Raw genomic sequence first — 13,816 nt, 5'->3', positions numbered from 1 at the left:
ATTCAATCTGAGAATTTCTGTCTTTAAGTGGCATATTCTAGTATATTCACATTATTGTAATTACTCTATTATTAGGGCTCATTTTGCCATCTTGCTTTGTCATTTACTGTAATTGTTTTATTTTTTTAATCTTTCCTTTTTTCACTTCAAAAGAATTCTGAATATTATGATATCAGAATGTTAATAAAATCATAGTTGTCCCAAAACTCAATTATATTATTTCATTTGATATTTTCAAAGAGGGTTAAAGTTTCCACTAATTTGTATAAGGACAATTCTTTACCTCATTCCACAGCTGTAGTTCTTGTTCAGGCCGTAGTCCTTGAGATAATATTGGAGCACCTGAAATTAAAGTTATACTTGCATGTTATTTTTATTATATTTCTTCTAAAATTAAACATGTATATATAACTCATTTTTGGATGATATTTTTCATTTTGCCATACATCATTACCCTCCTATTTCAACTAGATATTTCAGCATTTGACTTAGTATGAGGATACATAATTATTAAACAGCCTTTCAAAGACATTACTCTTAAGAATGAATTCCTTATATGTTTACACCAAAACATGTACATGAATGTGCATAGCAGCATTATCATAATAGCCCCCAAGTGGAAACAATCCAAATGTCCATTCTCTGAGACTAGATAAGCAAAATGTGGTACCTGCACACAATGGAATACTATTTGGCAATAAAAAGAAATGAACTACTGATACATGCTGCATCAAAGATGAATCTCAGACATATTACACTAAATCAAATAAGCCAGAGGCAAAAGACCAAATATATTATTCCATTTATATAGAATGTCCAGAAAAGGCAAATCTGTAATCATAGAAAGATTAGTGGCTGCCTGGGGCTAGGGGTAAGAACAGAGATTGACTGCAAAGACATAACAGATTTTTGGGAGGGGTCATGGAAAACTGTATTGTTGGGACAGCAGCGTAGGTCTTGAAATCTACTTAAAACCCACTGAGTTGCACACTTAAAACATAAATTTTATGGTATATAAAGTATATTTCAGTGAAGGTCTTTTAAAAAAGAATTACTTGTGGGAATGCAAACTGGTGCAGCCGCTCTGGAAAACAGTGTGGAGGTTCCTCAAAAAATTAAAAATAGATCTACCCTATGACCCAGCAATAGCACTGCTAGGAATTTACCCAAAGGATACAGGAGTGCTGATGCATAGGGGCACTTGTACCCCAATGCTTATAGCAGCACTTTCAACAATAGCCAAATTATGGAAAGAGCCTAAATGTCCATCAACTGATGAATGGATAAAGAAATTGTGGTTTATATACACAATGGAATACTATGTGGCAATGAGAAAGAATGAAATATGGCCCTTTGTAGCAACGTGGATGGAACTGGAGAGTGTGATGCTAAGTGAAATAAGTCATACAGAGAAAGACAGATACCATATGGTTTCACTCTTATGTGGATCCTGAGAAACTTAACAGAAGTCCATGGGGGAGGGGAAGGAAAAAAAAAAAAGAGGTTAGAGAGGAAGAGAGCCAAAGCATAAGAGACTCTTAAAAACTGAGAACAGGGGCGCCTGGGTGGCTCAGTTGGTTAAGTGTCCAGCTTCAGCTCAGGTTATGATCTTGCAGTTTGTGGGTTCGAGCCCCGCATCAGGCTCTGTGCTGACATCTCAGACCCTGGAGCCTGCTTCAGATTCTGTGTCTCCCTCTCTCTTTGCCCCTACCCTGCTCACGCTCTATGTCTCTCAAAAATAAATAAAAATGTTAAAAAAAAAATGAGAACAAACTGAGGGTTGATGGGGGGTGGGAGGGAAGGGAGGGTGGGTGATGGGTATTGAGGAGGGCACCTTTTGGGATGAGCAGTGGGTGTTGTATGGAAACCAATTTGACAATAAACTTCATATTAAAAAAAAAGAATTACTTGTTAGGCCCTTAATTATTACTGAAGTAAAATGTTAATTAGCTTCCACTCTCTAAGGTAATATTTTCTTCATAGATTCAATTATCTAATTCATGCTATGTAAATTATCTCTGTAAAAACACTGAGATAATATTTATTATTCAAAAAAAAATTTTTAATGAGAGACAGAGACAGCACCAGCACGGGAGGTGCAGAGAGAGAGGGAGACACAGAATCCGAAGCAGGCTCCAGGCTCTGAACTGTCAGCACAGAGCCCAACACAGGGGTTGAACTCATGAACCCTGAGATCATGACCTGAACTGAAGTCGGATGCTTAACCGACTGAGCCACCCAGGCACCCCTTGAGATAATATCTATTAATATTAAATGTAATTACTACTCATTTTCTTAAATGTATACATTTTTGTTTAACAAAATCAACAATACCTCCTGTTAGTAAAAGACTAAATTTTTCTAAGATCTCAAATATAACAAAATTAAATACTTAAAAAAAATAAGCTTGGGGCGCCTGGGTGGCTCAGTCGGTTGAGCCTCTGACTTCAGCTCAGGTCACGATCTCACAGTAAGTGAGTTCGAGCCCCGTGTCGGGTTCTGTGCTGACAGCTCAGAGCCTGGAGCCTGTTTCAGATTCTGTGTCTCCCTCTCTCTCTGACCCTCCCCCGTTCATGCTCTGTCTCTCTCTGTCTCAAAAATAAATAAACGTTAAAAAAAAATTTAAAAAAAAAATAAGCTTAAAGAAAATAATTTTTTAAAAAGATAGTAGGAAGTTAAGTCTTCCCTTGAGTTCATACAAATTTATACTATTATTTAAATTCTAATAATATTAACTTTATTAGAATGTAAATAATAGTACAAATTTAGCTACATTTTCTGTGCTACCAAGCATTAGAAATAACTTACAGAGGTCATGTGGCCCATAATAGTTGATTTATCTCAGAACCTCATTGAATCCCCTTTCACAGAACAACTGTTCAAGGTGGGCAAATGGTCTTATATGCTTCTCAACTGTATAGCTCTCACCCTAGCACACATGTATATCTCAAAGTTTCTGTTGTCTGGTGTATATTACTCTGAGCTGATTCTGTTTTCAGGAAGGGAGAAAGCTGTGCTTCTCTACTTTTCGTACACAACACCTGGAGATCTTACTAAATGAGATTCTAATTCAGTCAGTCAGGGACAGGCCCAAGAGTCTGAATTTATAGCAAGCTCCCTGGTGACAATGATGCTGCTGGTCCATGGACAACACCGAATATCCAAGGGGGATAGAGCATCGCATTGTAGAAAGCAACAGAAGATGCCTCTTTATTCAACAGAAATAAGCATTTCAAACAAACATTTTAGGTCTAAGATTCTCTTTAAGAAGTCTGAAAATTTCCAAAAGGGAGATATGGATATTCTCATGAAAACCATCTAAAAGGCCATCAGCCCTTTCCTTGCAACTGGGATGTGCGGCTTATGTACTGTTACCAAGACTGAATAAGAGGAAGGTAAAAGGAAGAGGAATGGAAGGAGAGAGCAGGATGGATTTGATGCAAGAGAAGAACACAGAGATTTTCACTCTTTAGATTCAGCCGTCACCTGCAGGTACTTCTGATTTCTCCACTCATTATACCACTGTTCCTCTGTTTGACATGGTGTTCCTGTTTAAAGAATACAATTTTATATCCTTTCCACGCCTGTCTGTCTCCCAACCTCCGATAGAAGTGGAAACTCCCACCTCCACACTGCCTTACCAGCAATCGAGAGCTTGCCTGCTTCTGTGCCCCCAAGCTTGCACGGGTCCCACAGGAATTGCCATTATATCTAACTTTGTCCCAAGCACTTACATAATCAAAAAGGGGTACTTTGTGGCTCTTACACAAAACATGTAAATACAGTCTCAGGGTAAAAAGGCTAGAGAAGCCAAAATTTTAAAGTGTTTTTAACTTATAGAAATCCACTAATATCCTATTACCAAACCCAAACATAAGGGAGAATTATTTTTCTTCCCTTTGTGTGTTTGCTAACCCAAGTTGAGTGATTTTTTTTTTCTCCCCAAGATACCCTAGATGTGGGCTTTATATTGTCAAATAGCAGTACTAGATACTTTCTCAAATATACTAAGAGTGCCATTATCTTCTATATCATGAAAACTGCAGTTTTCAGTCAATCAGTTTTGAGATATTCATACTTTTTTAAAATTTGTTTATTTTGAGAGACAGTGCAAGCAGGGGAGAGGCAGAGACAGAGGAAGAGAATTCCAAGTAGGCTCTGTGCTCTCTGTGCACAGCCCAATAGGGGGCTTGATCCCACGAATCCTGAGATCATAACCTGAGCTGAAATCAAGAGTCGGATGCTTAACTGACTGAGCCACTCAAGCACCCCTTGAGATATTTATACTAAAGTACTGCTAGTAAAGTGAAACCTTTAGTCTTATACAATCTAACTAATGCAAATAGTGTGTATAGACAACTTTTGCATCTGTAAAATACAGCATCTGTAAGAGAAAGAAAAACAGACCTTTTTATTGGAGTATAACTGACATGCAACATCATATTAGTTTCAGGTGTACAACATGATGATCCTAAATTTGTATATATTGTCAGATGATCACTACAATAAGCCTAGTTAACATCCATCACTATATATACTTGCAGAATTTTTTTTTCTTGTGATGAGAACTTTTAAGACTTAGTCTCTTAGCAACTTTCAAATATGCCATAGAGTCACCATGCTGTACATTACATCCCCATGACTTATTTTATAAGTGGAAGTTTGTACCTTTCAACCCCCTTTACCCATTTCATACATCTCCAACTCCCATCTCTGTGAACCACCAATCTGGTCTCAGTATCCACATGCTTGGTTTGATTTTGTTTTGTTGGCGTTTTTTGGTTTTGTATTTTAGATTCCACATCTATATGAGATCATACAGTATTTGTCTTTCTCTGAAAAATAGACTCTGTTATAAAAGTGGTGCTAATTTTCTTTTCTCATTGCTAGCACTTAACTAGCGTAGGGTTTTGAAGTGAGAAATTGTTACTGCTGACTTAATTTTAAGGATTATTCAATAAGTAGGGATCTGAGTAGGAAAAAACACATCTTTTTTTTTTTTTTTTTTGGTAAGTTTATTTATTCATTTTTGAGAGAGACAGAGAGCTAGCAGGGGAGGGGCAGAGAGAGAAGTAGAGAGAGAATCCCAAGCAGGCTCCACACTGTCAGCTTGGAGCCCGATGCGGGGCTCGAACTCATGAAACGTGAGATCATGACCTGAGCGGAAAGGAAGAGTTAAATGCTTAACTGACTGAGCCACCCAGCCCCCACTTTTTCCTTTAGTCTCGGGCACTTTGATCACTTATAGTCACAGGCCGAATCGAGGTTTGATGCAGCTATCCGAAATGTGCCCCCCTTTAGGAAATCTTCCTGATTTTAATAATGTTCTCTGAATAGCGAACTGTTTCCATCCACCAGGTCTGTGGCTGGCTCTTTATATTCTCACTGCTGTTGTATGCTCTGCTAACTCATTTTGCCAAGGATGCTCCACTTATTGGCACTATTTTATTTTCCTCTGGCTTTGTGACATCTGTTTTGTTGTTTTTAGATACATCATCTTGCTCTCTGCATAATGATTAATCTTGGTAGATTATCTCTCGGTTTTGGTTATGTACGTCACGCTTCCCCTCCTGTGCCATTTTTAGGGTCTTGGGACTAGGGAAGATCACACTATGTTTACCCTCTCCCCTCTCCATCACATTTTTAAATATCAAGAGCAGGTTAAAGGGGAAAAAAGATACAAAATGGTAGTGTAGGGGGTCTCTGTACAGTGAAAAAGGCATCTTGGCCCTATTGAGAAATACTGGGGATGTTTTTGAGATGATTGACCAGCCAGCAGACACACTCTTTGTGGAAATAAAACCCAAGACTTGTCTTTTTTAGAAAGCAGCCTTCCACAGTTTCTGCTGAATCACCAGCAGCCTGAAAACTCCCTGCCTCCCCAAAAAGCAGTTATCTCCAACTGATGCAAAGATCACTGCAGGCACATAACATGCAACATGCATGGCAAGTTCATTTGCTTTACAGAGAAAAAGACACTTTTAAAACTATAATTATCTGCTTCCCTAATAAAGTAGATAAAGATTGCCATCCAAATTCTACCACTAATTCTACTACTAATTCTAAAAATAAAAAATATTAACAGTACTTTGCATGAATTATGCTGTATCATTGCTGGCTGTGTGATGATGGAAAAAGTTCAGGTCTAGCCTCTGACTGCTTAGATTTCATAGCCAAATGCTCTCGTTTTTCATGCAGGAGAACCCCCTCCCCTACCCCCTTCTTCAATGCCCCTAAGAAAGGAAAAAAACAAACCAATGAAAGGTCAGCAATAAAAATAAATACATTGGAAAGCAAGAATAGCTTCCGTTTCTCCACCTCTAATTGAGGGCTGCCCTGTATACTCTGAAAGGTCCCTGCAGTTATGGTTTCAAGTCCCCAGTATTATGAACAATGATGAGATGGTCTGCCCACCTTCACCTCACTGACAGGAGAGCAGAGGGAAGCTAAAAGAACCTGCTGCAGAGTTAGAAAATTCATGGTTTTGCAGGATACTTACTAGCCCTGGAGGGGACTCTGGGAGCTGGGAGATAAAGGATGGATCTATCAACGTACTTGGAAACAGTAACTTTTAGGAGATAGGGAAGTGATCTCCCCATTGGAACACGCTGGGCTCAGCCCTACCTTGTCTTCCAAGCTTCAGACATCCCTCCCTGCCTTTGCTTTTGCTTTTCCCACTTCTTTTTCCTAAGCCACTTTTTTTCACTATTCTTTTTCCTGATCTGGTGCGTCAAAACCTAGAAGGCACAAAACCCCACTAATTTTCCCTTCTAAACGGCTAGAAGGGGGCCTGCTTCACTGCTCAGGATTATCTGAACACAACAGTAGCTCACTCACCAAAGATGATGAGCACGCTCCAAGTTTACCCGGCATCAGAAGGTCAAGTATCAAACTCTACTTTTGCTTCAGCCATCAGTCCCTCTAGTTATTGCAATGAAAGGGAACGCATTTTCATTTTTCACTGTGTTAATTTATTTACGTTTTCACCGGCCACGGACATCCGCAGGGCTAGGGGGCCCTACAGATTTCCGCCAACTGCAGGCTGCCCGGGGTCTGGGGATTTCGGACGAGCGGGGACCGCGCTCCAGCCGGGCCACAGGCACCGGCGCCCTGGCTGTCCGGTGGCCGAGACGCGCGCCGGTCGTCAAAGGCGAGAAGCTAGGGAGCCCCGCCGCACGAGGGGAAAGAGAGTCCCAGAAGCCAACAGTGGAGGCGAGAAAGGGAGGGAAGAGAGTGCGGCGAGTGGGCAGGGGAAAGGCGCGGGAAGCGGCGGGCGCGGGGAGCCCGGGAGGCGCGGGGCGCGCTTACCAAGGCAGGTGCCCGCGCAACAGGCGAGCAGCAGCAGCAGCAGCAGGGGCCGGGACGCGGCGGCCACCTGTCCGGCGGGCGGCCCGGGGCGGCGGTTCGCTGCTCGCGGCATCTCGGCGCTTGGCGGCTCGGAGCTCGGAGCCTGAGCTGCGCGGGTCAGCACTCCACGCGGGGCCCTGGCAGTGCCTCTGCGTCCCGGGCGCGCTGCTCGCGGGGCTCCGCCGCCAAGCTGACCTCCCCGCGCGCCGCCAACTTTTAAATCTCGCGGACACGTGGGCTGGGCCAGCGCGGTCCCCACGCGCATCACCTCGCAGCCCGCCGCCCCCGGCCTCCGTCGCGTCACTGGCCACCCGCTGCCCGCCCCCGACGCCCCCAGCCGTAGCGGGACCCGCCCCCGGCCAGAGTTCTGACTCAGGACAGTGCGCATTTTCGCTCTGCCCGCCCTCGGACCTCTGGGAGGAACAGGGAAAGAAAGCGGTGCAGGTCCGTTCCCTTCTGGCAAGGATTTGAGTGGGAGCCAGAGGAATATGGCAAACCAAGAGGCTCCAAGAGGATGGGATCCGGGTTTTCAAGCTTGCTGGTGACGACGCTCTCTCGTTTCTCACGTCTGCCTGGGACACCCCTTCTTCTCCCCGGGAAGCCTTCTCTGCCCCAATCGACTGTGACTGTGCGTGCCTCCTTTCCCAGAGCCCCAGGGGCCATTTCTGTAGAAACACCTCTGTCCTGCTCACTAGGACATCCCCAGCTTCCAGCACAATGCCCCCGTGCATAAAGAGCAGTACTGGTTCAGTGGTGATGTTGGCGTTCCCCAAACTCCTGCGAGGTCTGAGACCATTTAGGGAAATGCAGTTACCTGTTAAAGAAGATCAAGAAGAAAGGATTGCTGGGATTTGACCACACATACATTTCCAGTAGGTCTGGAAGGTCTCTGGCTGTCCTATGGATTTCCAAGCCTAAGGTTACTCCTTTTTCTATGCATTTTTCCTGCTGTCACTCCCTAGCGGTTGCTTTTTGGTTTCTAGGGTGATTGGACCTCCGCTACTATGCCCCTCCGTATATACTTTCCTTTACTTCCTAAGTGGAAAACTCCAGGAAGCATCCTCCAGGACACTGGCTGACACTGCTTTAATTTCCTTCTACAGAAAGAGGAAAGACAAATGATCTCATTTGGCCTCCTTTTGAGGTCCTTTTGAAAGGAACACAGAGGGAAGGGTAGAAAGGAAGTACATGAACATTTCTTAAGGGACATCTTCCCATGCTGTTTAATTTAACACTCATAGCATCTCTGGGATATAAAAGTATTATGACTCTCATTTGATGATGCTCGGAGATATTAAACAGTCTGCCCAAGAATACCAGCCTGTGAGGGAGGCCGCTCTGTGAAGATGTTTCTTCCTCTAAGTCGGGGACTTCAATGTATTAGACACGCACTGTGCAACCCACTATAGACAAGGCATGGCCTTAAAGAGTACGACATTTAGAAACAGGTGGAACTTGCCCGAAGAAAATGAGAACTTGGTAAAGGACCCCAATTCCTATTCAAATAGCTGTATTACCAGGCAGACTGGGATAGTCAGAAACAGTGAGGCAGGACTGCAATTCTGACAGGTGAAGCGGAAACAAAATAACCACTACCTTTTTTCAGTTCTTTATATTCAGGTAGCATGTGAGCAAGGTCAGATTAGAGTCTGGTTCAGATTCAAGGATTGATGAGAATAGATTTGATTCAAGATTGCTTATACTTTGATTTATCCCCAAAGTAGTGAAAAGGTAGTACGGAGGATGTAGGCCCATAAGGGTGGCTCTGATTCTCCATGGTCTTCCTTGTGTTTGCTGGAGGCACACTGAAAAATCTCTGGTCTCAGCAGCCTGTGTGGGGTGAGATGTCATTGAGAACAGAGATGCCTGAAAATAGTGGGCTCAATGTTTCTTATACCCCCCGCAGATCAGTAAAGGAACAACTCATGCATTATACGTGTTTTTCTGCATGAACCCAGCTGCTCTGAATGTTCTTGTACATGTCCCTTGTTGACAAGAGTTTTTTGAGGTATACACTTAGTAGAGTCAGCAGGGGAGAAAATCTAGTTAAACTCTACTTTAAATTGTTTTCCGATGTGTTAAATCCATTTATATTCCACCAGCAGTGCATGAAGTTTCCATTGCTGTACTTCCTTGCAAAAAGCTTTGCTAATCTGGTAGGCGTGGCATCTCATTGTGGATTTAATTTACAATTTCCAGTACTAATGAGAGCATCTTTACACAAATGTATTGACCATTATTGTTTTTAGTGCAATACCCATTTGTCTCTTTTTCTCATTTTTCCTGAGTTGTTAGTTTTTTTTTTTTTTTTTTATCCATTATAGGAATGCTTTATGTATTCTAGAACTTTCGTTGGTTAAATGTTTGGCAAATATTTTCTCTTTATTTGTGGCTTGTCCTTTACTCTCTGTATAGGAGTTATTTTTGAAAAAATGTTTCAGGAAAGATGTGCACCCTAATGGTCAGGCATTATATGACTTGGATGATAGGAGAAGATGGATGGGAGAATGTGGGGAGAAAGGCATTTCATTTAACCAGGAGCAAAGATTGGGGACAATTAACTAAGTAAAATGAAACTGATTCCAAAGGTCTCCTTTTATCCAAGTATTTCAAAGAAGTTAGATTCCAGATCTCTGCAGAGGAGGCTGAACAATTCAGTTACAAACTGAATTCCAATCTGTACCTAGAAGTTCATATTCATTTAAACTGAGCTTATACATCAGCATATATCACCACGTGTAGTACATACAGCATCTAAAGCATTCCTACTTTCTGTGTTCAAGACTGAAAGTTTGATTCTGTGTACCATGCTGATTCCTCTCACCCATTATCTCTTGCATTCTTGACTGCAAATGAGCAGCTGAACTTTGTTTTTTTGCCTACAACCTATATGAATGAAGGCTCAGTTTGATCATGAACCTGCAGATTAACAAAGACCTGCTAGCCTGTGATAGAGATGTCTGGAAGAGTTGTCATCAAGGACATTAAGGAAGGGTTGAATGTCAGTTAATGAAAGAGTCAACCACAGAGAGAAATCCGTCAAGCAGTAGGTGGCAATAGCAAAGTCTAGTAATAGGTGAAGAGAGCAAGCTTTAGGAATTGAGAATAGGGGCAAGATCTAGAAGACTTAGGAGTTCTAGGCAAGATAGTCATGCAATCCTTCAAATATTAATTGAGCACCTTCTAGGCTCCACTGTAGAAGCTTGGGATACAGCAGTGACCAAGTCAGTTAGCCTCTGGCTTCATGGAGTTGACAGATTTTCAAGGAGATGCAGATAATAATCAGTAAAACAAAACAATACAATTTCAGATAGTAATAAATGCTATAAAGAAATTAAAACAGGGTAATGCAATAATAGAAAGTGACTGGGAGTTGGGGAAACGACACTTGAGACAGGTTTATCTAGGCTTGCCTCTCTGAGGAGATGCTATAGGAGGCCTTAAAGATGAGAAGAAACTGGTCATGGTCATGGTCATGGTCATGGTCATGGTCATGGGAAGAACTATGAAAGAAGAGCCCCAGGCAAAGGGATCATCAAGTGCAAAGTTCCTGCGGCAGAAACAAGCCAGGAAAATTAAAGGAGCAGAAGTAATTGGCACAGGGTGACTGGAGTGTGGGAAGTTGAGGTCAGAGAAGTAGACAGGGTACAATCCTGATCATTGAAGGCTCTTAGAGGCCATGGCAAGGAGATGAAATTTTTCTCTAAGTAAAATGAAAAGCCTGTGGAGGATTTTGAGTAAAGAAGTAAGGTGATGTGATTTACATTTGAAAAAGATTATTCTGGCTTCCATAGTGAGCAGGCTCTCGGGGACCCTAGTAGATGCAGGGAGACCAGGTGGGAGGACATGCAGAAGTCTACACCAGAGCCACAACCAGGGATGAAGGACTGATACTTACCACAACCTGGATGAACCTTGAAAACATTTTGCTACATCAAACAAGCCTGTCACAAAAGGCTACATACTGGATGAGGCAACTCCATAGAGACAGAAAATAGACGAGTGGTTTCCAGGGCCTGGGGAGAGACAGGAGTGATGGCTAATAAGTAAGGAGGTTTTGTTTTAGGGTGATGAAAATGTTCTGGAATTAGACATTTGTGATGGTTGCAAAGTCTTGTAAATACTAAAAACCACTGAACTCCTTACTTTAAAAGGATTAATTTTATGGTATGTGAATTATATCTCAATTTTCAAACAAGAAAGAAGTCCAGGTCAGATATGATGACGGTGACCTGTTGGACTACATGGTGGCAGTCTTTACAATTTGGCACAGGGAAATTTTATCTGTTTTTGGCATGAAATATCCCAGTTTTGCTATTTAATTCCTGGATGTTCTTGTCAACTATGAAGTCCTCTTCTCCCGCTTTGTGAAGACACTCACCTAAGCCATGTCGCATCAGTGACTATGCTATAGTCACTAGCTTTACTTTTTTTCAGGTCAGAAAATACATCATCACACCCAGATGGAGAACCTTGGTCTTCATGGTCACTTTGATATAATTGTTAACTATGAATATCATCATTTTCTAAAACATAGAAAGTAGATACTATTTGTGAAATAATGATAACCCATTGTGTCTACATGCTTTACAGGATGCTCATTCATTCATTCATTCATTCAGTGAGCTCATTCATTCATTCATCCAGTGTCAGCTGTAAGAGTTACAGACTCACAAAATGCTGAGAAGTCTCTGTCCTGTTTTGTCTTTTCTTTTTTTTTTTTTTTTTTTTTTTTATTTATTTTTGGGACAGAGAGAGACAGAGCATGAACGGGGGAGGGGCAGAGAGAGAGGGAGACACAGAATTGGAAACAGGCTCCGAGCTCCGAGCTGTCAGCACAGAGCCCGACGCGGGGCTCGAACTCACGGACCGCGAGATCGTGACCTGGCTGAAGTCGGCCGCTTAACCGACTGCGCCACCCAGGCGCCCCTTGTTTTGTCTTTTCTAAGACCACCTGCATCCAGTCATACATCTTTACCTCCTGTTATTTACTGCCTATGCTCATTGGGATGAACTTTTTAGAAATACCATCCCAATTTTAAATTTGAATTGTAGAGAAGAGTTCTGCTTAAAGGTTTCTAAAACCACAAGAGTCAAAGTTCCACTGAGGTTATAGAAGTTGAAAGCCAACAATTCCTGGATCACCTGGCTGGCTCAGTCAGTAAAGCATGCGACTCTTGATCTTGGGGTGGTGAGTTCAAGCCCCATGCTGGGCATTAGAACTGACTTAAAAATAATTAATTAATTAACTAACTAATTAATTAATTAATTTTAAAAGGTAAAAAGATAAGTTCACTAAAAAAATAAAATAAAAAATTAAGAAAAAAAAAGCCAATGACTCCAAAGACCCAATTTAGCCTATGGTCTCCAAGTAAGATTCAGGGTAGAAGCCAGTTGTAGTGCTGCAGACTGAGGCTCGAGAGGAAATGGCTACTTGTGGCAGAAAAGTGACCAAATGACTGTGGTCTTTTGGTTCAGAAGATAGCATCTATTATTTAGTGACAAGGATAACTTTCAGCTCTCTCCACAAACATTTTTGGCATCTGGATCAAATTCCCATTTTATAACCAAGTTTGTCTTCCCTTTGACCACTAATATTTCACAAGTTTTAGAGTAACTCCAATAATCCTAATTATTCCTTTACCCAGCTATCTCTTCAAATTACGTAGATATCAACCTCTCTGCCTCCAGGAAAATCTCTTGACTCAGAAGGACTTTTGGATGAACCATGTTGCTCTGAGGAACCACTCTAGGAAAAACTCTTCTAGAAGACAACAGAAGAACAATGAATATAAGAAATAAAGGACCAGAGACCAAGTATATCTACATTTCTTAAGAATTTCTGTTGTAGGATAATTAACTGCCTTGATAATGACACAGCAGCTCACATAATTTTAAGAAATACAACATCTTTTATAAGAGAAGGAAGCTTTTCTTATTTTCTCTAATTACTTGATGAAATTAATTTTGAGCAGTTTCAGGAATGATAAGCAACATTATTAAAAGTCCTTCCCATTAAGGGTATTTTCTAATGCCCACGGTGACTGTGATGTAGACTGATGGCCAATAAAAATTTTGTATGTCTAACATTCTTGCTAATGTTTTGGGGTTTTATTGATTTAAAGTTGTTTTGTTTTGTTTTGCAAAAGGCGCTAAGCTTCATCTCTTCAATCTCTTGAAGTCAGGAGGCACTTGTGGGTGGAAATATTGTCTGTGAATTCTCTCAGCACAGTCCAGGGAAGGGTGACATGCAGACTGAAAGCAGCACAGGTTTATCTTAAAGCCTTTAAAGATAAATTCCTTTCAAGAAAAGTAATAAGAGAATTTTTTAAAAGGCAAAAGTCAATAACTTTTTGCACTTACATCAATGCCCACCGGGCTAGATTTTTCACATGATAGATGTTCTGAAGGTAAAGCCATTACAGAAAAGCACCACTGTTATTGGTAATTTGAAACATGATGATACAAA

General features: G+C 41.5%; 1 protein-coding gene across 8 annotated transcripts in view; it reads right to left on the bottom strand.

The window, feature by feature from the left end:
* NMU (neuromedin U) overlaps positions 1-13,816 on the bottom strand; it is a 182,537-nt gene that overhangs the window by 30,336 nt on the left and 138,385 nt on the right. For 6 of the 8 annotated variants that reach the window (XM_058722552.1, XM_058722553.1, XM_058722554.1 and 3 more), the window contains one exon: positions 284-342. In XM_058722552.1, the coding sequence (XP_058578535.1) occupies positions 284-342 (59 nt within the window). Of the gene's footprint in view, positions 1-283; positions 343-7,308; positions 7,637-13,816 lie in introns of those variants that run through there. The other 2 variants (XM_058722551.1, XM_058722558.1) reach the window with 1 other exon arrangement.

Source organism: Neofelis nebulosa, chromosome 3, assembly GCF_028018385.1.
Source record: "Neofelis nebulosa isolate mNeoNeb1 chromosome 3, mNeoNeb1.pri, whole genome shotgun sequence".
Lineage (NCBI taxonomy): Eukaryota > Metazoa > Chordata > Mammalia > Carnivora > Felidae > Neofelis > Neofelis nebulosa.
This window is presented reverse-complemented; position numbering and strand designations above follow the sequence as displayed.